At 35.9% G+C, this 24,985-nt stretch overlaps 1 protein-coding gene across 1 annotated transcript in view; it reads right to left on the reverse strand.

The window, feature by feature from the left end:
* Positions 1-24,985, reverse strand: part of ZNRF2 (zinc and ring finger 2) — a gene marked incomplete at its 5' end in the record, with an annotated part of 98,304 nt that overhangs the window by 10,011 nt on the left and 63,308 nt on the right. Inside the window, 2 exons of the mRNA XM_029918422.1 lie at positions 1,623-1,702; positions 9,084-9,189. Coding sequence (XP_029774282.1) covers positions 1,645-1,702; positions 9,084-9,189 — 164 coding nt within the window. The remainder of the gene's footprint in view (positions 1-1,622; positions 1,703-9,083; positions 9,190-24,985) is intronic.

Consider the following 24,985-nt stretch of genomic DNA (forward strand, 5'->3'; position numbering starts at 1 on the left):
AAATGCCCATCACCTGATGAGTGGATCAAGAAGATGTGGTATATATATACAATGGAGTACTACATGGCAATGAGAGGGAATGACATATGGCCCTTTGTAGGAAAGTGGATGGACCTTGAGGGTGTCATGTTGAGCGAAGTAAGCCAGGCAGAGAAGGACAGAAACCATATGTTTGCACTCATAGGTCTAACAGGAAACATTCAGAATGATCTAGCTTTAAGAAAAACAAGCAGTTAGTAGTGCTTAAGAAGAATTGATTCAGTATCTAATGGATAGTTGATACCTGTCACAACACAGCATTTTATATACTGTTAAGTGAAACTACAATACAATCTAAGTTTGTTTTGGGGAAAAAAAAAAAAAAGAGAGGGAGACACAGAATATGAAGCAGGCTCCAGGCTCTGAGCTAGCTGTCAACACAGAACCTGACACGGGGCTCGAATCCACGAACCGTGAGATCATGACCTGAGCTGAAGCCGACGCTTAACCGACTGAGCCACCCAGGCGCCCCTAAGTTAACTATTTTTTTCAAAGTCAAATGAATGAACTTACTTCATGGAACATATGAAAAAAAGCAAGAGTCAAATGCGGTTATCATTCAATTCACTGAACGTTTTTAGATAATGCAGAATAATGAATAAGCTAAATCAGCAGACTAAAAAACAAATTCTGTATTTGGTTTAAAATTCAATTTTTTTTCTTTTTTCCTCCTACTATATGGACAGGCATTTTACTACATGCTGAGGATACTAAGGTGAAAGATTAAGCTGAATGAATGACTGCATGATGCAACTTTTTGAAGAAAATGCTCCTACCTAATAGCAGCAAAATAGCTAAGAACACAATCTTTGGAGACAGTATGACTGGTTTCAAATCCCAGTTCTACCAGGGAACTAGGCTTGACAAGTCAGGTTTCTTAACCTCTCTATAACTGTTCCTTCATCTATGTAGTGGGGAAGAATAAGAGTCCTAAGTTCAAAGGGTTGTTACAATACTTAGAATGAGTTATTATTAATCTGTAGTTATTAGTAGTTATTAATTGTAATAAAATGCTTAGAACACCTGGCTCATAATAATGCAACATAAATGCTAACTATAATGATTAGAATTATAATATATTGCATCACCTAAGAATATATTTGTAAAATGAGGGATAAGAGTACAGAATTTGATTCTATTTGCTAAATGCATGACCTTGGACAATTGTGCATACTGCTTCTTAAAGTTGTGAAATTAATTACTTAGGCCTTCAGGCTTCTCAGTGGTAAAAAAAAAAAAAATGGGGCACTATGTACTAACATGTAGGACATGTATAAAGTAATATACTGACCATACAGTGCCTGGGTTTAAGCACTAAACTAGAATTAAATAAGCCAATGTGTCTTAAAGTTCCAAAAATGGGGAAGTTACTCAATATAAGACTTTCTTCAGGAATCAGCAAAGTTGTTTTCTGTGTATCTTTTCCTGTAAGTTTTCTATATAGTAGCCAAACACAAGATCTGGGATACACACACACACATACACACACGCTTCAATAAATGAATGTGTAAAAATGATGGTAGAGAATGTATTACTCAGGTAACAATTTAAAAAAGAATTAGAATAGAAAAAGGGAGAATTACCTATAAAACAGGAAGCTGATGCTTAATCTGAAGGGTGCTCCGGGCAAGACCTATTTACTTCAAACCATTCATCTATGCAGCTAGAAAAGAACAAAACCAGAAAAACTGAAACGCTTATGCTTAAACACTTAGGCTTAATTTTTTATATCATAACAGCCATAATAAAATTTCTTACTTTTTGACTTTATCTTTCCAGAAAAAAAAAATCAGTATTTTAAATGATCTTATTTGGCATATATAGGTAAAATATAAGGATTTTATTGATTATTTACTTATCTTTTAAGCTGATTTTTTAAAATAATCTCTACACCCAATGTGGGACTCAAACTCATTACCCTGAGATCAAGAGTAGCATGCTCTTCCAACTGACCCAGCCAGGTGCCCCACATTTTGATTATTCAAAGAAGTTAAGGAAATAATCTTTGAAAAATTATGCTATAAAGTACTTTAAAGTTATATAGATCAACCATTATATCAAAAGCAAATCTGAAGAACTACTACTTTACCAGTATTCAAAATTAAGTGACAAATTTGGACAGATATTTCTCTCTCCAAAATATTCATTCATGTAAATATCAATCTGTTCATTCCACCTATCAATGTAATCAAAAGCAGCTTTTAAATTCTAATTCCTGACAATACTACATCACCTTTTAAATCTTTTTTCAATGTTTATTCATTTTTGAGAGAGAGAATGCACGCAAGCAGGGAAGGGGCAGAGAGAGGGAGACATAGAATCTGAATCAGGCTCCAGGCTCTGGGCTGTCAGCTCAGAGCCCAAAGCGGGGTTCGAACTTGTGAACTGTGAGATCATGACCTGAGCCAAAATCAGACGCTCAACCGACTGAGCCACCCAGGCACTTCTGCATCACCTTTTAAAAGACTGTATTTATATGTGAGTATTGAATACTTATTTTAATTCTTTCCCATACAATACACACACATACACGAATAAGTATACCATTACCCACTTGCATTTATAAAGTATTTCCTGATTTCATTGGAAGTTAAATAGTAGGGTGCATATAATTATCCTCATTGTAGATCTGCATTGTTCAATGCAGTAGCCACAAGCCATGTGTGGCTATTTAAATTCATTATGATTAAATAAAAGAAAAATGCAGTCCTCAGCCACACCACCACATTTCAAGTGCTTTTCAAAAGCCACATGGCTATTTGCTCCTCTATCAGCACAGATACAAAACATTTTCATCACTGCAGATACTTCTTTTTCACTGTGATAAATGGTAAAGCCTCGGTAAAGCTAAGTAACTTGCCCAAAAGCTAGGAAGTTACCTAACCAGAATTCAAACTGCTCAACACGCCCACTGATGTGTCAAATTTGCACATGCAACAAAACAAGTAGGCTTGGTCAATATGCTTACAGGTATAATTAGTATTTATCATTCTCACATCCTGACAGGATAGGCTGGTAAGTAAAAATAATGGAAAAAATCAAACGGAAAAAAATACAGCAATTCATCCATATATACTATTCTTTCAAATATCTAAAATCATTTCTGTTGCCATTAAGACTTATGTTGTCTAAATAATCATGCTCAAATTGGCTTTTGACATGGTTGTCAGTCTGCTTTCTATCCTACTAACTTGGCTCTCACAGTTCCCTGGTCTACTGGAATACCCCTTTACATGAAGTACTGAACAAAATACTCCACATGAATTAACAAGTCACAGTACCTATGTGATTTAAAATGGGCACTTCTTATTTTACAGCCATGTAATTTCAGCTCATACTGAGAAATTAATCATTTAAAACCCACGGTCCTGCTCATGTAAATTGCTATCAACCCACGTTATTTGAAATATTATAATCCCTTCTCCCAACTCCAGCAGGAAATCACTACTCTGAATTTGGTGTTTTTCATTCTTGGACATTTTCTTAACCTATAACTACATGTATATATATTCTAAAACAACATATAGTATTGTTCCTGTGTTTCAAATTTTATATAAATGCTAACATGAAGTATGCTTTTTCTGGTTGTTTTTTTTTTTCAATCGGAGATTTACAACTGTTCATAAGTAAGGCTCTGGTTTTTACATTTTCGTTGTGTGTAATATCCCATTAACACAAGCATTACTGCAGTGTATGTATCCATCCTTTCACTGATGGACACCCTGGCGACCTGGTCTCAGGAGTGGAATTACAGTTACAGTTAGACGCTGCACAGAACTGTTACAGAGCTGTCCACCAAGTACAGCAACTCACATCTGGATATTTACTGGTATTTGGGGTTCTTATCTTTTTGCATTGACTGTTAACTTTTGCCAAATTCTCTATGTTGTCTTTTTCTTATAGGTTTGCAGGAAGTTATCATCCAGATAGTTCAGCTATGATACAGTGGACATATTTTTGATGATCCTTGCTTTCTACAAAATCATACACAAAAAGTAACAGGGCTTATGGGGAAAAACTATGTTAAAAGCAGACCACTCAAACAATACAACCTGGTAACCAGAAGAAAGATGTGTTTGTTTCAAGTAATTAAAATACCACTATAAATACAGGATTTTCCCCCCAAGCTATAAACCTTGACTAAAGAGAACTAAGGAAGGATTAATATGAACATGGAGACAAAAGCCCAGTGCACGAAATTTGAGAACTATGAATGACGTAAGCAAGTAAGTACTTCTAAAATAAACCTGTGGCCTAACTCAACTGGAGTAAAAACATTCAGTGGATGGGTATCCTTAGAATAGCAGGCACACTTCATATACGGGGGTGTAGTTCCAGACCACTGCAATAAGGGGACTATTGCAATAAAAGGAGTCAAATAGTTTTTCTGGTTGCCCAGTGCAGATCAAAGTTATGTCCACACTTTACTGTTAGGTGTGCAAAAACATTAGGTCTTAAAAAAAAGGTACGTATCTTAATTTAAAAAATATTGCTAAAAAAGGCTAACCATCATCTGAGTGTTTAGCAAGTCAATCATTGATCACAGATAACTATAACAAATAATGAAAGTTTGAAAAATTGTGAGAATTATCAAAATGTGACACAGAAACACAAAGTATACAAATGCTGTTGGAAAAATGGTGCCACCAGACTTGCTCTATGGAGGGTTGCCACAAACCCTCAATGTGTAAAAGATACATTAATTGTGAAGCGCAATAAAACAAAGTGCAATGAAACAAGGTATACTTGTGCCGCATTTTCCCATGGCTTGCTTCCACATACACTTTCACCTGCTGGAACAAAACATTAATGTGCTGAGAAATACCATGGATGACCCAGTAAGATCATCTCATTGTACTGTCACCGTTTCTTCCATTTACCAACTGCAATGTGCTAACTGCATTACAGAAAGTTGCTGAAGAAGAATATGGTTTCAGATACTGTTTGTATATTTAAAAGAAAGAAAACCTTAGCCTGAGGTCTAGTGTTTTTACTTTTTCACAGTATCATGACGCAAAAAAAATTCTAAGATGTTAATATGGTCAAAATTTGAGAACCATGAAGGAAGTAAGCAAGTACTTCCAAAATAAAGCCTGTGGCCTAACAGAACTGGGTGTAAAATCTTTCAGTGGATGGGATCCTTATAGGAGCAGGCACACTTCATATATGGGGGTTCAGTTCCAGATCACTGATCAATTTTTCTTTCAAGGTTTTATAGGGGGTGTGTGTGGGAGGGGTTGTATCGCGGCCCCCAAAATATTCCTTACCAAGAGGCCAAGAACATTTCTCTACATTCTATCCAACATTTTGAAGATTTTGGTTCTTCCTATGAACCAAAAGGCATATGTTTAGTCAAATGGGAATTGATTCTTATTTCAAATATAAAATATAAATCAATATAAATTAAAATATAAAATAAAGATTCAACTGTTTTTCTACATCAATAACCAACTGATCTCAGTACCATTCATTGAATAGTTCATTCTTTCTCTACTGCTGTACAACCTCTGCCAAATTAATTTTTTTATTTTTTCATTTACTTAACAAATATTTACATCATATCCATTATGTGCCAGACTTTCTAAAATTTAACTCCCTTCAAACCTCACAACAACTCTATGAAGTTGGTACTGTCGCCTCATTTTATAGATTGAGGGAGGGAAGAACTAAGTAATAACTTGATCAAGATCACACAGCGAATTTGTGGAAGGGCTGGGATTTGAATCTTAAGTCCATGCTCTTAACCCCACGCTCCCATATATGCATGAGGGTTTAATGGGCTCTATTCCTATATCCTTTCCACACATCTTAATGGTCTTAAAATGTATTTGCAGAGGGGAAGTCTCCCCATCCACCACCCCCACGCCTAGCAGTTTTCTTCTTTGTGAATATGACTGTTCTTGCCATATGGACTCTTCAGTCCATGTGTATTTTAGAGTCAACTTGTCAAATTACATAAAAAAACTAGTCAAGCTTTGAATGGGATATTAACTACATAGATTAATTTGGGATTAAGTGATGTCTTTATGACACTGAGTCTTCTTATTCACAAGATGATATACCTCTACATTTTGGATCTTCTGTATGTTCCAGTAAAGTTTCATAATCCTTGTATCTTTTGTAGGATGTATTCCTAACAGCTTACTGCTATTGTAGTTTCTATAGCTGTTAATGTTATTATCCTAAAAAAAAGTTTCAGGGTGGCTGGGTGGCTCAGTCAGTTGAGTGTCTGGCTTCGGCTCAGGTCATGAGCTCACGGTTTGTGGGTTCCAGCCCCTATTTTGGGCTCTCTGCTGACCGCTTAGAGCCTGGAGCCTGCTTCAGATTCTGTCTCTTCCTCCCTCCCCCTCCCCCACTCGTGCTTGCTCTCCCTCTTTCTCAAACGAATAAACATTAAAAAATTTTTTAAATAAATAAAAAGCTTTTACCTTTTTTCTTATTGAGATATGAATGAATATTCATGTTGAGCTTATATATGACAACCCTGGTGAGTTATTAATTTTAACAGTTTATCTAACATGTATTGTTTTTGTTTTGAAATGATTAATACACAAGTATAGAATTTTACTGAATGTTTTCTCCCATTTATTGAGATAATAGGATCTTTCTCCTTTATTAACATAGTGTATATTATATATATAAATTTTCTAATCTAACAACATCTTTATATTCCTAGCATAAATCTAATTTAGTCATGAGGCATAACTTCAGATATATATTGATGAATTTGGTTTGCTAATATGTTTCTGGATTTTTGCATTTATGTTCATAAATGAGAGTATCTTCTAATTTTCTTATACACTCTTTGTCTAATTCTGATATCAAGTTTATACTATTTTGGTAAAATAGGTGGGAGAACCTATCATCTTTTACTAACTTTGGGGGGAGTTTAACAATTATTAACATGGTGTTCTTTGGAGGTCTGGTAGAACTTGCTGTCAAACCATCTCTGTAGGCCTGTTTTTAGGTTTGGGGGTTTTATTTTTTAATATTTGTTGTTTTTTAAGGTTTACCTTAATAAAATGGTTTTTAATGTTTATTTACTTTTGAGAGAGAGAGACAGAGTATGAGCAGGAAAGGGACAGAGAGAGAAGGAAACGCAGAATCTGAAGCAGGCTCCAGGCTGGGATCTGTCAGCATGGAACCTGACTTGGGGGTAGAATCCACAGACCATGAGACCATGACCTGAGCCAAGGTTGGACAACCAACAGACTGAGCTACCCCAGAACCCCTTTTAGGGTTTATCTTTAGGGTTTAACTACTGAAAATTATAGCCAATTCATGTTTTCTATTTCTCTTTGAATTATTTTGGTAATCACTATATATTGAAATATATCATTAGTAACATAATAAATACATTTATATATTATGTAAGATAATAGTAAATGAATTAATAATATATAAAATATTCTTAAGGAAACTGTTTTGTTTAAATCAAAGAGAAAATAAATTTCTTACAGAATTTTCCATTTGTTTTTAATTTCTACTATGTCTGATGTGTCATTCCTATACTGTTCATCTTTCCCCTCCTAGAGATGATCCTGTCAGAGGCTTATCTATTTCATTAGTCTTCAAAAAACAATCTTTTGGCTTTGTTGGTCCCTAGGGTATATTTGTTTTTCCTTGTTTTCCTTCTCTAACCTTTATTATTTTCTTGCTCTATTTAGTATTTATTCATTTTTCTAAATTCTCAAGGAAGAACTTGGCTTTAATGATTTTTCCCCCACTCTAACACAAGCCTTCCAAGGATCGCTCTAGAAAAATGTCAAGAGTTTTCATTATTATTCAGATCTGAGTGTTTCTAAGTTCCATTATGATTTCTTCTTTAATCCATAAGTTACTTAAAAGTATGTGTGAAGACAATTCACCTTTTATTACTGACATCCAACGGTGGCCAGAGACCAGCTTTCTGTATCACATCAATTTTTCATAGTTTGCTAAAACTTTCACATCAATTTTCTGTATATGCAGTGTGTGCTTGAAGAATGAAGGTGCTCTGCTCACTGGCAGTGAAATGCAGGTACACATCCATTAGATAAGCCTGGTACCTGTGCCGCTAGATTCTTCCAGGTCTTGACTTATCTTGAGTGTGTCTGCCTGACACAATGAGAACTGTGCTGAAATCTCCCATTCTCATGACATATCTGTCCATTTTTTTCCTGACAGTTCTATAAATATTTTATCTTGAGACTATGTTATTAGGTTCACCAAAAACTGAATTTTACATATTTTTATCATATCATACTAATAATATTTTTGCAAAAATTTATTTAATGTGGTATTAATCTAGCTTTGTCAATTTTCTTGCCTGGACATAGTTTTCTATCCCTGCGCTTTCATATTTTTCTATATCCTTATATTAGCTGTGTTTTCTCATCAACAGCATATCCTGATCCTTCAATCCCTTTTCAACTGGTGAGTTTGTTTCATTTGGACTTATTACGATGACTCTTTACTTTGTATTCTTTATTGTGCTCTCTATGCTTTTCTCCACCTGCTGCCTTTAAATAAAATTCTACCTTATTCCTTTACTGGTTTGAAAGTTATGGCTTTCTATATTTTTGTGTTTACTTTAAATAATTTTTTACCCCAAACTTTTCCTGTGATGCTCTGAAACCAAGAACACTTCATGAGAATCCAGATGGGTACTGGAGTCAAATAGACGTGGCTAGAATCTCAGCTCTTCCATTTACTAACCATGGGGCCTTGGAATGATTTCCTATGGTCCCCTGGCTTATTCCCTCAACTGTAAAATTAGATTATTACAAGGTGGACATGACCTAGCCTAGCCAAGCTATTATGGACAATGCCTGGGTAAGAATAAACATTTAACAAATGGTACATTTTTAGATACAAACATATTTGGGCTTACATCTTAGTTCTAGCAGGAAAAAAAAAGTCTGTAATTTTTTTTAAGAAATGGGTTGGGGGGCGGGGGGAGTTCCAATTAAGAAGAAAACTTTTCAGCCCTAACAACAACGTCTGAAACTTCGAGAAGCATCTTTTACTCTACTACAACTTGGTCCATGTGAAATTAAACTTACCCTTTATGATAGATGCATAGACAAGGCAGCCGTGCTATGGTATCTCCCTGCTGCAATTCTTCAAGGCATATTGCACACTCCCCAGCGTCTTTACTCAGTACATCCTCTGAGGGAAGAGAAAAATGCATTCAGGACAATAAAATAGAAGAATTATGAGGACGTTAATTTACAGAGCGATGACTGCCATATTTTGTCTGAGATACATAAAACTCAGCACCCATATTTGAAAGGTTATTCATAAGTCAGTGAATAATACCTACTGTTACTTATAGACAGCATCTCTTATTTTCATTTCATTGAGGCATTTTAGTAAGCAAGAATGGTACAGAATCCTCCAACTTCTAAAAAACTGTATCAGCAAGTCAGTTATTTGCAATCTGGAATCCATTTTCCTTCTCTCACTAATCTAATCTAATAATCATTGCCTAAGATAGTTCAAAAAAATTTATAGAGTATAATGTGGCTGAAGAGACATGAAAACCCTCTTCTAGTTTTTCAAATTCTAAAATAACGGGGGCACCTGGGTGGTTCAGCCCGGTTAAGCGTCCAATTATCGGTTTCCGCTCAGGTCATGATCTCACAATTTCATAAGTTTGAGTCCCATTGGGCTCTGTGCTGACACTGCCGAGCCTGCTTGGGATTCTCTTTCTTTCTCTCTCTCTGCTCCTCCCCCACTCACGCTCTCTTTCAAAATAAATAAACTTAAAAAAGTGTCTTATAAAATTCTAAAATAGCAAAATCGGTTTAAGTTAAAGAAATCACCCTGGATATGATACTTTTTTAAAAGGTTGGCTTAACTTGAAAAAAATCCAAAGATTCTGAAAGGTACTTTTGGAAATTTGAGGATTTTAGACATGCAACAATTCTTAATCCTTTTCGGGGACAACACAAGGCCTACACCAGGCAGCAATGAGAGTGGCTTCCAGAGGGCCCTTCAGGATGTTTAAAAGATCCTTCTGGTAAATAAAGCCCTTTAGAAGATAAAAATTCCTTTTAGAAAAAATGTTTCCCTCAATTTATGTTTTACACTGGAAATTTAAATATTTTATTAATGTGAAAGCTTAATTTTTAAAAGGATCTTGCCTAAAATAGAGTATTTTAGCCAGATATGCTTTGTAACTCTTTTTAAACGAGGAAGAACTAAAACATCCATTGCTGAAGAGAACGGAGAAACGGCTCAATGTAGGAGAATGTGTACCCAGCAAGTGCAGAAGGTGGGAAGGTAAAGCAGGAACACGCGATATGCATTTATGCCACAAAGAAACAAATCACTGTTTTTAGAAATGAAAATAAAATAGGATAACGAAAAAGACTACACCCATCTCTATCTAAATGTTGAACGACAGAGCAAGGTGGGAAAGCTCCTAAAATTAAGTGTTTGTCTGGTAGTGCCATACCTCTTATAAAAACCAATGAATTCAATTGCACATGTATCTATAGTCATTCCTTGTAGAAAGATTCATTCCATAAAAAGTAGTTCCTCCTTTATTCATTCATTTTGAGACAGCACATTAGGAGGAAACAGGCCTCTATTGAGTCTATACCAGCAGATGATTTTCCTGTAAGGCTGGAGGGGTAACAGGGTAACTTCTGGGGAAAAGGGCCTTGGCAAGAAGAGTTCATGTGTTCAGAATCTAGGGGATACGACTGAGATGACTTTAGCTAACTGCTGGGCAGCTCCCAAGCTAATGTGTCACAACCAGACTCAACCAGGTAAGTCAAGCCAGGTAAACGGAAAATGTTGCTCATTCATTAACACGCCCCTCTAGTGTGCTACCCTCATCTTTCCCTTCTCCACCCTGGAGGTCCCATCCCTCCCTCCATCCCACCCACCCCAACCGTGACCCCAAGTCTTTCTTCCTTTTCTTGATTTCCATTTTCCCGTTACTGTTCTGGATAGCTTCCCACAGATGGGAAACCAGTTTGATGTAAAAAACCTAACTAGTGGCTGTTAATTGGTATATTGGGACACACAAAATGAGGCCACTCCAGTTGGCCCCACCCGTGTCTCAAATCTAAACCTACACCATCCTGCACTTATGGAAAACCCCTCACTGTCACACCAACCTAATACCAGTCACAGTCCTCCAACTTGGCTTTAGCTAGCTTACATTCCCCTGGGCAAGAGGACCCGTTAGCCAGTTGTGCCCGGTTTCAGGGCTGCCCCTTCCAACATCCCATAAGAAAATACCCTGGGTAGTGCTTGTGATGCACCATACTCCCCTGATCCACGCATTTTTTCTCCTGAATAAAGTACATCAAACTCATTACTAAGTCTAGTTGTGCCATTTGACACCAGGATGACAGCAGTGAGAGGATGTGAAGGGAACAGGAAGAGATATCAGTACAGGTCTGTGACTCCATGTGACATGCTAGTGTCACAGCAGAGGTTTCTCTCACTACAAAGACATACTGCATTATAACAAGGAGTCTAAGTTCTACAACAAACTTCAGAACATCAACCATCACTTTTTGCCAAGCCTAAGACATCAATGATTATAACATGTACCATTCGTTTACACATGAGCAAGTAAGAAAAATAAAATACCACCATTAAAATGACACAAGCCAATTTTAAGATACATTTCATTTTCCAGAGCTATTAAAGTAAGAAAAGGAAGTGTATCTTGGAATGCTGAAATATGGTATCACATTTTCTACCTTTTAGAATATATTACCACTGCATCTAGATTTAAGTCAGAATGAACCATATCATCTCAATTCTTAAATTAAGACAATGAAACAGGCCAGCTTTTAAAAATTAAAGAAAAAGTATTACCTTATTTTTGCCATAAACTAGGTGTCAACACCAAGTGAAAAGAACTCCAAATTGATTAAGTACAAGCATCTGAATGCACTGTTCACAGAAAAATAAGTCTTAACAATACTTTCATGGTGATTTAAGACCAAGTCTCAATTCTTTATTACAACAGGTTTTAAAAATCTTTGAGTTGAGAAAATTTTAATATCTTGAAGGCCTTGGTTTTATCCTGTTTTTAAGTACATTTATTTACAGTACAACAAAGAAATATAATCTACATATAATTAACATAAGGGATTTAAGAATATAATGTTATACTTTGCAGGTACTAAGTTAGGAAAGTCCTTTTAGTTTAATCTAAACTGCCATATTAAAAGTCAGCCATTTAATCATAAGCTCCCTAAGCCCTAGTAATTAAAAATAATCAGAACTCTATTTTCTACATTAAGAAAGGTACACCTACATACAAGAACATCCCAAGCAAATTTCAATGCAGGAGCAGCCAATATCCACTGTAAATAGCTTCTAGTGAAATCATCTCTGATCAGAAAATATTAAAAGCTAATGTTAACAAAGCCACTATCTAGCTGCATTTTGATAAGCAACTGAGTCAAAAGACAGTTCACTCACTGAAAAACCTCATTTATAGTCTCAAATAGCAAATGCCTAATTTTCAAATTTGAAAATGTTTCTTCCCATGAAGTCTTTTTATGTTTGAAAATGTTTTTCACTTTTGAAAATTCACTGTGCAACATGACTTATTTTTGCCTACATGGGGGTTTGCTTGAAGATTCCCTTTTCCCTCCCCATTATGACACTGTCCTCTCATTCAGAGGAAAGTTGTGAAACATTCAGAGTTAAATATGGCTGGGAAAAACCACTAAATCCAGGATACTGAAGCATCTTCAAGACAGGTGGGAAAACATTGTTAACAATCCTTAGCCAGTCCACTGAAAACTCTCCCAAATGTTTCCTACTGTAAGCAATAAGGAGTCAACATTCTATGACTGCAATACAATGAAGGCAGGCTCCTTCCTCACTGTTATCAGAGGAAGGAACACTAAAAGATTTAACTTTATAGCGAGTTAGTCTGGATTCCCACTCTCCACAAGCACTTACAAATGGACAAGCACTAACAATAGTGAACAGAAAAGTAAATTTCTGTTGCTTTTTCAATCGCTGCTGACGCTCTGCCTAAACATTTGGAACACTAAAAGCTAAACCAGTGTATTGCTTATCACTCTAATTCCTCTGTCTTACTCACATGATACAAGCATCAATTTAGATGTACTGATACAGGAAAGAAGAATTAAACCAGGAAGAGACCAATGATTTCTAACCAGAGGTGGGCACCAGAATCACTTGGGTATGCATTCTGTCTCAACACAAAAGAAAATAAATTACTTAAACCTATCCATAGCGATTCTGAAATACACCCCTGCATCAGAAATACAACTGCTATCTACATCACAACTGCTATCTTGATCTTGTAGATCAAGACAACACGAAAAAAAAGCAGAAGAGTTTAAGATTTAAAGTTGAAAACTCATTATGAATTTCCATCCTCACAGTTAGCTACATAACCTCCAAAATGTTGGTCAACTGTGAGTTATTCTTTTTTAAAAAAATATTAATACAATAAAAGTACCCAAAATAGTATGGAGAAGAAATTTTAAAGAATTACGTGAAAAACTTTGTTAAGTTATGGAAACATTATACAAAATATTCGTTTTTATTGCCATTTTTATCAGAAAATACTTTATGAACTTCTCCAAAAACAAAGTTGCTCTCTTTTCTATCTTTTTCTTTCCTCACTCTGGTATTCTAGTTGTTTTAACTTTACATGATGTCATAAATAATCCCATGGCCAGCAGAAACTTCTATAGGATACCTGACCTAACCATTTCCAAAGACCTATTATAATTTCAAGGCTTAGAACACAAGTCCATGCAAACGACATCACCTAATTTTTAAATGTTTTGGCTTCATTCTATATTTAAAAGTATTTTATATAAATGTTGTCCACTCTGCTACATATCTTTACATGTAGTTATTATTATTTATTAATCCTATGAGGTAACTAATGTTATCTCCATTTTATAGATAAGGAAACTGAGGCTCTAAGAAGTTAAGTAACTTACCAGAATTTACTAACCTAAGTAAGTCAGGGGTGAGGATTCAAAATTAGGCTAAGTTGTTGGCCTGTTTACTACATGAATGTTGCTTCAAGAAATATTTCACTTTAAAATAGCATAAATAGTGAAGCAAATGAACTGTTTTGGACATTAGGTATGAAATATTCAAGATGGAGATGGGTAAATATTTAGAGGACGTATGCTCAAGACTGATCATATGCTTTAGCTTCTGGAATTATCACACAGCTATAAAAACTGGGATCATCAGAAATGAGCTTACACTTCCCTGCTTATTCCTTCTATTGGGCAGGGAAACAGCCCCGTCCAATTAGAACTTTGGACGATGACAGAAACAGGCCTTGATCTGTGCTGTAGCTACAGCCACATATGGCCTGAAAGTAGCACTTGAAATGTGGTCTGTGCAACTGAATTTTAAATTTTAATTTTCATAAAATATCAATCCTGAAAATACCTACTAGGTAAGTAACATACATTTATAAGCTAATTAAAAACTTCTGTAGATTACTCTTTCACTTATAGCCTCAAGCTCTTTATTTACATCGCCCAACAAAATTACTTAAAATTCAAGCAGCCAAAAATGCAAAATTAAAATGTTTAGCACATACAAGCACATATCCATATAGTTATTGCAGATCAAGACAACATGAAAAAAAGCAGACAGCCAAAATCCTTTTGAAAAGAACGAACGAACGAACGAACAAGTGAGACCAACTTTGTTAGAGGCAGCCAAGAAAACTCCATGCGGAAATTTCATAATCATCACAACTGTATTTTCAGATCAAGCATCCAAACAGCTATATGACCTTTTTCAGCAAAATAACAATGCCAAGCACTATATGGATCAGGCATTTTACCTGAAGACTTATTTTTTGTTCTTGAACCCTCAATGATAGCAGTAGAAAACAAAAGCAGCTGAAATGTGAAATAATCCCTAGAAAAATCAAGAATTAAAAAAATTCATAACATTAGTAAGAAGCAATTACTCAAAGAATGAAAATCAGGGGCTTATGAGGTTTATTAATAAATACTTTCAGATATAAATTTATCTCTAATGGACTTAAGAGAAGTTAACATTAATATTCTAGAGTATAGATCTGTGAGCTATTACTGGACTCAAATATAAGAGGAACTAGAGATGATACTTAACAGAGGGAAACTGCCATTTTCACTATGAGACAAATATGTAAATAAAAACATGGGAATGACCTTTATTAAAGTGTCTAAAACTCAAAGTCCATGGTCAGCCTCTGCTTTTATCCTTTAGAGATATTCACTCTCATTCATCTTGAAATTACTGGCTTCCTCTGCCTCAGTGCCACTGACAATTACTGCATTAATGCTTTCTTTAAATATAACTGAGAACTCACTAAGCATATAGCTACTCTTCATCTGCATTGTTAGAAACAATTTAATATTAAGACTAATTTAGATAGATGGAACTTGTGACTCTTCTGATGATTTATGAAAAAATGTATATTCTTGGGAATACTGGGAATATTTTTGGCATTTGGTGACTTCTCCAAGAAAATGTAACTAAAATAAAATGGAACCCAAACTCTAAAGGGTAAAATATACAAATGGAACATAAACTCAGTATTTAATAGATTTAGCTTTCTTGTATCTTTTGTTCTTAACTTACTTGAAAAGGCTAGCTAGGGTTGAGTATTATATATAGAATACGTATTAAATATTATATTAGGTATGTAACAAGCTGCCAAGAGTCATACAAGTCACCTAAGAAATCGTTAGGTTACCAAATTATTCCCCAATCTTCAAATCAAGATAACTTTTCTATGCTCCTCTTTATCACAAATCAGCAATACAACAAAATTCACAACGGATACACTCATTTGCTAAACTGTAAGCAAGTATTTTCCTAAATATGTCATCCACATTAAAGAACAAGAGAATACTTTAAAACAGCTGAATATACACGATAAAAAGATGAAATATACTTTGAACTAAACTTAAGTTTGGTCCAATTTTTTTCTGAATCACTGCACAAAGAAAACACCAGTCCTAAAAAGACAAAAAAAAATTGATATTTAAGCTTACTTTATCACTGTGTACTTCTAAAATGTAGGCTATTGATGGCAATAAAAAAGAGTCAAGCAACCTCGGTAATATGACAAGGCAAAAAAAAGGGGGGGGAGGGTTGCTTATAGACAGTTCTAGGTTTAAGTTCCAACTTGTCAATTTATTTGGGAATATAATGAGAATAACAATACCTATGTGATAGGGGAGTGGTAAGAATTACAGGAGACCTGCTAAATGTCCTGCAGGGTAACTTCAGAGTAGCAGGCGAGTTCTGAATGCTAGCTATGTGATAACCGCCAAGAAAGGGCTCTTCCTCCGAGTTTGTTTTCTCCCATCTAAGACATAACGAAACCGGTTCCACCTGTCTCTTAAGATGGTGAAGATCTAATGAGATAATGCAAATGGAAGGCAGTCTCAAGGAAAAAGAACAGGCAGGGGCTTTGGACAATGGTTTGACAAAATCTCTTTGAGCCTCATTCCTCTTCAACAACACTGCAGGTCATAATACCTAGATCTCCTATATTTTATATTGATGATTAAAAACAAAAGAGCTAATGAATGTGAAAATACTTATAAGGCTTTAACTAAATGTAAGCCGAATATAAACACCATTTGACTACAGCATTATTGAAGTAAACTGAAAAATGTTAACTCAAATGTATTACTGCATGCACAAACATGTATTATGTCAGAACTATCATCAGATTTTTTAACGTTCATTTATTTTGAGAGAGCGCGAGCGCACAGACACGCACTTGCATGTGGGGGAGGGGCAGAGAGGGAGAGAGAATCCAAAATTGCTTCCCGGCTCAGCATGTGCAGCTCAGTCCCATTACCTGAGCCATTATTAAGTGTTGGGTGCTTAACCGACTGAGCCACCCAGGAGACCTCCCCTTTTCTTTAGATTTATGAACTACGATTTCTAGCTTTTTGTTAGAATGAATCTGAGAAAGAGTATTACAACGAATATGTCTACTGCTTTTGTTGACTGAAGCTAAAGCATGAGGCCATTTCCTTCTGCTTCTTCCTGAACCTGTAAGAAATTAGCAGGCTGACTAATAAATAGCAAAGGTCACAAACTCAAGTAACTTGAAGGAGAATGGCCAGAAAACATTCAAGAAGTAGCCCATCTTTTTACTCATTTTGTAGTAAACAGAATAGCACCGTTGTGATGATAAATGCCAATTGAATCAGACCTCAGTTTTATGGATCTAAACTCATGCGGCACAGTCCTGTCTAAAGGGACACTTGCTACAGTAACAGAATGCCATGTAAGAATGAGGGCCCGTGTGGCAGCTGCAAACTGGGGTTTTTATGTGAAATTTCTCCTTTTCAAAACACTGACTGAAAAAAAAAAAAACAAAAACCACCCATTTGGAAACTGTGTAAACCAAACCAGAGAACGTACTCAGATAAGTTCCATGAGGCCAGGGAACCCTGTATGTTCTGCTTACTCCACCAAGTGGCATAGTGTTTTGCACATAGCAGGTGCTCAATAAACATTTTTTGAATAACTAATGAAGCAAAAGATCTCAGGAGACTAGAGAAAACACCAAGTGACAAACAGCCAATGAGCAGAGAAAATGCCCAAGGCCCAGAGGCTGTTGTTTCAGGGACTTTGTTTGCAGTCTGGTGACTCAGATGAGCTAGGATCTATTTTTTGTTAAGCCTACAGATGGACTTTTTTACCCACGAGGTTATCAGCCAATCAACGAGAGTGTACTGACATACGCTCAGTCTGCCCGCAAATACTTACGGATTTGTATACAGGAGTAAAGTATGTATGCACAGAAAGCTATTAAAAATGTCCACTTCTGAGAAAACAAAGTGTGAAACTCCAAAGTATCTGGAGACAGCAAGCAGGGGAGAACCATTGCTCTGACAGTAAGAGTCACAAAACACTGACAACTCTGACTTCTTTTTTGATCCCTCTTATCCTGCTACTAAATTACTGAAACAACAGCGACTCCCTGATGGACCCTGGAGAATCGAACCCTAGAGTCATCTGAACCTCAGGTAATGAAAGTACATGAAAATCAAGCAAGAGCAAGTATTAAAAGGGTTTTGGAAAAAATCTAAGGATAGAGAAAATACACGGATTTGGAAGGTTAATTTCTTTTCAGCAGATGTGCTTAAAGGTGACCAATCCTTAAGTTGCCCAGACAAGTCAGCAGTATCTGAGTGACTCTCATCAGGACAAGGGAACAAGGCTGCCTCGACACCAAGAAACCAGAAAAAAGCCAGAGTGGGCTGAGGATAACACTCTCCCTGTCCCCAAGAGGCAAACGTCTTTCCTCACCCCTTCCAACAAAAAGGGCTTTGTGTGTTCCAAGTTAACGATCACTAGACTCTTCTTTCATCAGATCTACATGTGTGCTAACATGACGTAACAGAGAAGGGTCACAGCTATCTAAGTACACACAGTAATGTGAATGAAGCAGAAGAACTGAAACAGATGCTTACTACAGTGTCCGAATGAACAAACGGAAGGACGCAAGGAAGGGATGGAGGGCCTCAGGGAGAGAGGGACTGCTTTATAAGTTCCTAGATCCAAAACCCGTAATTTTTTACTATTTCAGAGGAAAAGGAAAAGGAATGTCACTCTATTAGTAATCTAGGATAAATATCATGTCATTCCAAATAAGACTAAAATGTCATGAACGAAAACATAAGACACAGAAGACAAATCCAGCTCTACTACTGAAATTCCAGAGATTACAGAAAGAGGGGCCGGGGCCCCTGGCAGTCAGACATGCATGCCATTCTTGATCTTGGGGTCGGGAGTTCAGGCCCCTCATTGGATGTGAAGATTATTTAAGTAAAAAACAAAAAGCACTTTAGGGGTGCATGGGTGGCTTAGTTGCTTGAGGTGAAGCATCTGACTTTTCAGCTCAGGTCATGATCTCATTGTTACCAAGTTTGAGTCCTGCATCAGGCTCTGCACTGACAGCTCAGAGCCTGGAGGCTGCTTCGGATTCTGTGTCTCCCTCCCTTTCTCTGCCTCTCCTCAAGTTGTGCTCTTTCTCTCGCTCTCAAAAATTAACATTACAAACAACAACAAAACACACTTTAAAAAAGAGAAATTACAGAAAAAGGAACAGAGAAAGAAACACTAAAAGAAATTTATCCCTGAGCTGACTAAATGAATTTTAAACTGAAAAAGCTCATGAAGTTTTAAACAGGATGGATTAGAGATGAGAGTAGGGTGGAAAAATGCATCCTGGGGGGAAAAAAACATAATTTTCAACCTTCAAAACACAAAATCAACCTGTAAGCTTCCAAATGTAAAGAACAGGAAACCCTACAATTAAAAATATAATGAGATATAGCCAGACTTCTCATCTATAATACTGGTAGAGCATTGAACAATTTCATAGACTTAAAAAAAAAACTGAAATAACAATATCCTACATTCAGCAAAGACAGCAAAGTTAGCTGCCCTCTATGGGACGGCATGCAAATGTTACGATGCTCATTAAGTACAGAGTCCATGAAAGGTGTCTAAGGAAATCATTCACGGAAATGCTTCTAACAAAAGAATATTAAAAGAACAAAAATCTCAAGAAAGAAACCCCACAAAAATTTCAATAAAGAAAAATAAGGAGTATAAAAACAGTAGTGAGAATTAAATATGTGTAAGTGAAATGTAAATAGATAATACTGTGACTGGAACTGTAATGTAACTATAGGTTTTCGAAATAAAAACAGTATTTCACTAATGCAAACTTAATGACGCAACATGTAAACTATTTTGCAACATCTAGGAGTTTGGAGATACGAGGAAGAGAAGTCGAGGAGAAGAAAGTGAACAAGAATGGGAGAAAGCACAAACAAAACCCTTAATTTTGATAGAATAAAATAGAAATATTTGTTCAAAGATACTTATTAGAGTAAGGTAATCAACACAGGAAAAACAAGATGTGTAGTAAAGGTTGTTAATGAACTTGGAGGGAAAGGAGAGCCACCTGATCAATCGAGAGAACTCTGGGCAGGAACTAAGTAAAATAAACAATAAAAAGTAAGTGACAGAATACCACCAAATTTGCCAGCTTTATAAAATATGTGTATTGGATAGTGTAACAGAACATCATATAGCTACTATCCAGCCTCAACAAATCAATTTATTTCACGAATTCAAACAAACAAACAAATAAACAGATACACAGGGAAGCAACGGTCCTAGAGCACATGCAACAATATTACAGCTCAAGAGTAAAGATGAAAAAGGGAAAATAACTTATAAAATGAACATAAAAACTATAAGCAGCACAAGAAAAATCCCTGAAATCACAGGGACAGGAGTTAGAAACAAGAAAAATAAATTGGAAATGAAACTATTAAGAATTGAAGGGAAAAAAAGGTATCTATTGAAACAAGATATGCAACTGCTATCTACAACCAAAAATGTAAAATGCATGAAAACATTATGAAAATGAAAATACAACTAGGGCTACACATTTGAAGGGCACATGGAGTCCAAGAAGACGACTAGCCTTGAAAACCCAATACTATTTAAAATACATCCTACGGCAGACACTGATCATGAAAAATAAGAGCTCTGAGTACCCTGACAAAAAGACTGTCAATTCTAAAAAAAAAAAAAAAAGGGAAATCTGCCTGATGTCAGATTTCTTTAGAGGAGCATTTCACAGGACGAGACTGGAAGGCTACTTCTAATATCCTCCAGTAAAGAAAATGTAACCCAAAGACTTCAGACCTAAGCAAGAAGTGTAGGGCACTATTCCCATGAGCCCTTCTAAAAAGATTCACAGGAGAATGAACTTCAGCTAACCAAGAGATGCCTAGAAAAATCCAAGCAAAATGACTGGCAGGGAGAACTCAATCTACTTAACTGTAAGTTCAAAGATATCATAAGATAATGTGTAAATTGAATATCTAGATTAAGTTAAAAGAACTAATTATTATCTTAAATAACTGGGTGTCAAGTATCATTTAAAGCTGACAAAGCAAATAAAGTATAAATACATTTAATACTATATGAATAAACAAGAGATAATAACCAAAATCAGGATATAGAAGCAATTTTATTCTTTCATTCATATTCCATCACTGCTCATAGAAATAAATTGAGTATAAAAATATGAGAATTGAGGTTATTAATATAGTTACATTTATGAAAGTAATCTTTAAAAAAGAAACAGTTGTTCCCAATTGAAAGAAGAAACATGAGCAAAGAAAAACTGGCCACTTGGTGAAATGTTGTTAAAAAGCTATAAAAACAGGAAGTATAATATAATGGCAGAATTACAACTAGCTATATTACTAAATGGACTTACCCATTAGTAAATGGACTAACCCAACATAGTTTATAAAAAAAAAAAACACATTAGACCAGATCCCAGATAAAATTAACCCTGTGTTGTACACAAGAAGCATATCTGAAACAAAAAGATGAAAGATGAAAATAAAAGGAAGAAAAAACACTTGTGAGCCAAATAGAAACAAAAAAGGAAAAAGAATTATACTCTTAATATCAGACAAGGTTATATAGTGCAAAAATCATTAAAGGAGACACAGGACCCTTTAAATACTAAAAGATGCAATTTGTGCCTAAGGTATAAAAATTATAAATAACAAATCATAGCATCAAACATAGCACCAACATTCTATGAAGCAAAAACTAATAGGCAAAACAAAGACAAATAGAAACATCAATAGAAGGAAACTTTAATTCACCTCAGTCTATGACAAAGCAATTGAAAAACAAAATGGATATAAAAGACTTTTTAAATTGAACATGAATATGGAACGTTTGCCAAAAATGACCACGTAGTAAACCACAAAGAAAAACTTAGTAAATTAAAATACAGAAATAGTATAGGCAACATCCTCTGATCACAATATAGTAAAACTAGAAAATAGCAAAACCAGAAGGAAAAGACTCTCACTTAACTTTTGAGTTAAAGAGGTCCCTCAAAAACACAAAACATCTGAACAAGTAACAGTGATAAAAATAATGTATATCAGAATCTATGGAACAGAGCTAAAATATCAGAGGAAAACTCATGCCCTTGCATATTATGCTGAAAAAGGAAGGGCAGTCAGACAGGATGAAAGAAAAGAATTCATATTCCCAATACTGCAGACGAGGCCAAGCACATCTAAGGAAACCAGAAGAAATAAATAAGATCTTTAAAAGTCTAAGAACGGGGCGGGGCAAGGGGGGGAGACCCCAAAAAAATCTAAGGGCAATACTAAGGGTGAAAGAGAATAAACACAGATACACAAGAAAAAATTGGGAAAACAGTATCATTTGGGCAGAAAACAAAAAGTCTATGAGATTAAATTTGCTAATAACAATAGGCAGCAATGAAATATATAACTTTCTACTTCTTTCAAGAAACAAAGGCAGAAATCCAAATAGATCAATTTATGTAGAAATCAGAGACAGCTGTCGAAGAGTGATCCTCCAGATTATGAGACCGACGCGCTGCCTACTGCGCTAAGGAGGCAGGTGAAGAGTGATCCTCAAAAAGCATGAAGCCCAGACACTTCCAAACGGAGTTACACCACACCTTTGAAGTTCAGATGACCTGAATGCTATTTATACAGCTGCAGAGCACAGAAAACGGAAATCTAAATTATTTCTTCTGAAGCAAGCACAACATTGATTGTAACACCAAAAAAAAAAAAAAACCCTACCCTTAAATTGGTCCAACCTCATTTTTGCAAAAAATTCTAAATAAAATATTAGTAAATACACTCCAGCTCTACACTAAAGGGAAAACTAGAAGTATTGTCTGAAATAGGAGTGCCTCAGTGGCTTATTCAGTTAAGCACTGACTTCGGCTCAGGTCATGATCTCGAGGTTTGTGGGTTCGAACCCCGTGTGGGGCTCTGTGCTGTCAGCTTGGAGCTTGTTTAGGATTCTGTGTTTCCCTCCCTCTCTGCCCCTCCCCCACTGGTGCTCACCCGCGAGCTCGCGCGCTCTCTCGCTCTCTCTCAAAGAAACATTAAAAAAAATTTTTTAATTAAAAGAAGCATTATCAGAAATAACAAATTCACATACATCCCTGACCAAGGCTTCCAGGATTATATCCCATAGATCTACTCATACACTTGTATACAAGACACCAGGAACAATTTAACATCCATCAACAAGGAGCCAGTTAATAAACTGTGACTTACCATCTATAAAATATAAAGTAATTGTAAAGAACAATGTTCATTTGGAATAATTTCCAGGATATACTGTATTATGAAAAAAAACCACCTTAAGGTTCAGAACCGTCTACAGCATGATATCACCATGTAAAAAGTTTGGGGGCAGAATGTGTGTATATATTTGGATATGCAATCACAAGAACCGATCATGAGAACTGATAATACTGGCTGCCTCTGGAAAGGGTGACTAAGGGACTGAGATGAGAGGGAGACTTTGTTGGATATCCTCTGCATCCCTTTGCTTTGGAAGGCTGCAGTCACGTTACCTATTCAAACACAAAGTTAAAATCAGTGACAACAGAGCGATGAGCAAAAAGAAAGCAGGCAAATGCAAATAAAAAGAAACTGTTGGGAGAGAATTCTCCATAGGTCTGTCCTGTTTCAGCATGCTTTGGACTGTCTTCTCAATGATCTTTGTAGAGCACACAGCCACAGAAGACAGATACAGTGTCCGCTCCAGAGCCAAGGGCAGACCTGCTTACTTCCCACAATAAAAGGTTCAGGTTCGGGTTCCCTAACCATGCCCAGGGTTCCTCTTCTGGAAAGCAACTCAATGAACGTACAGATAGATAACACCTGGCTCTTCTCACAGAGAACTGGAACTGAAGGAAGTAGCACAAGAAAATACTGATGTCTTGGCGACTGCTGTGAGTAGTAATAAAAATAAAAGCCTTTTGGTTCCAGTTTCTGAAACTGTAGCAGGCTAATTTATCTGCCTGCACAAAGGGCAAAATCTCAGGCCCTCCATAATTTTTGATAAGCAGTAAAGTATTATCAAATAAAGTTGAGTATTAGATAAAGGAGAAGAGAGAAGTATATAATACAAAAAGATCAATCCAAAAGGAAAATAAATCATAAATATTTTGGCAAATAATATAGCTATGAAATGCTTAAGGCCAGGCAAGGCAAATATCATCAAAAGGAACTACTAGACACTTTAAATAAAAGAAAAAATCGACAAAATCACAGCCATGGAGGGGATATTATAACAAACTTTTTCCTAAATCCATCAGACTATGTAGACCAGACATAAGTAAGGATATAGACTATTTCAATATAATCAACCTCAATTTATTCAAAGTATATACACACATACGCAGTTAAAAAAAAAAAAAAAACCAAGCAGAGGTGCCTGGGTGTCTCAGTCATTTAAGTATCAGACTTGTGATTTTGGCTCAGGTCATGATTTCAAGGTTCATGGGCTGAAGCCCTGTACGGGCTCTGCTTGAGATTACCCGTCTCCTTCTCTGCCCCTGCCCTGCTTGCATGCGCTCTCTCTCTCAAAAAAAAAAAAAAAAAAAAAAAAAAAAAAAAAAAAAAAAAAAAAAAAAAAAAAAATTTTAAAGAAATAACAAGTAAACTTTTTACTCTACATAAGACCTACATGCTTCTCATACATTCATGATTTACGGAGTTCAACGAAGTACTCGGCCACATAGAAAACGTGAATAGATTTTAATAAATTTAAATACGTTATTACGAGCGGCATTCTCTAATAACAAGATCAAAATGACTGCTCATTACATATATCCCTTCCTCCAAAAAATGTATCTTTGAAATTAAGAAGGCTCTTTTTTTTTTTCCCCAGGGGCACGTGGGTGGCTCAGTCGGTTGGTTGCCTGACTTCAGCAGATGTCATGATTTCACAGTTCATGAGTTTGAGTCCTGTGTCAGGCTCACTGCTGGTATCAACAGAGCCTGCTTCAGAACCTCTATTTCTCTCTCTCAAAGATGAACATTAAGCGGGGCGGATGTTTGGTTTT

This window comes from Suricata suricatta, chromosome 2, assembly GCF_006229205.1.
Source record: "Suricata suricatta isolate VVHF042 chromosome 2, meerkat_22Aug2017_6uvM2_HiC, whole genome shotgun sequence".
In the NCBI taxonomy this organism is placed as follows: Eukaryota; Metazoa; Chordata; class Mammalia; order Carnivora; family Herpestidae; genus Suricata; species Suricata suricatta.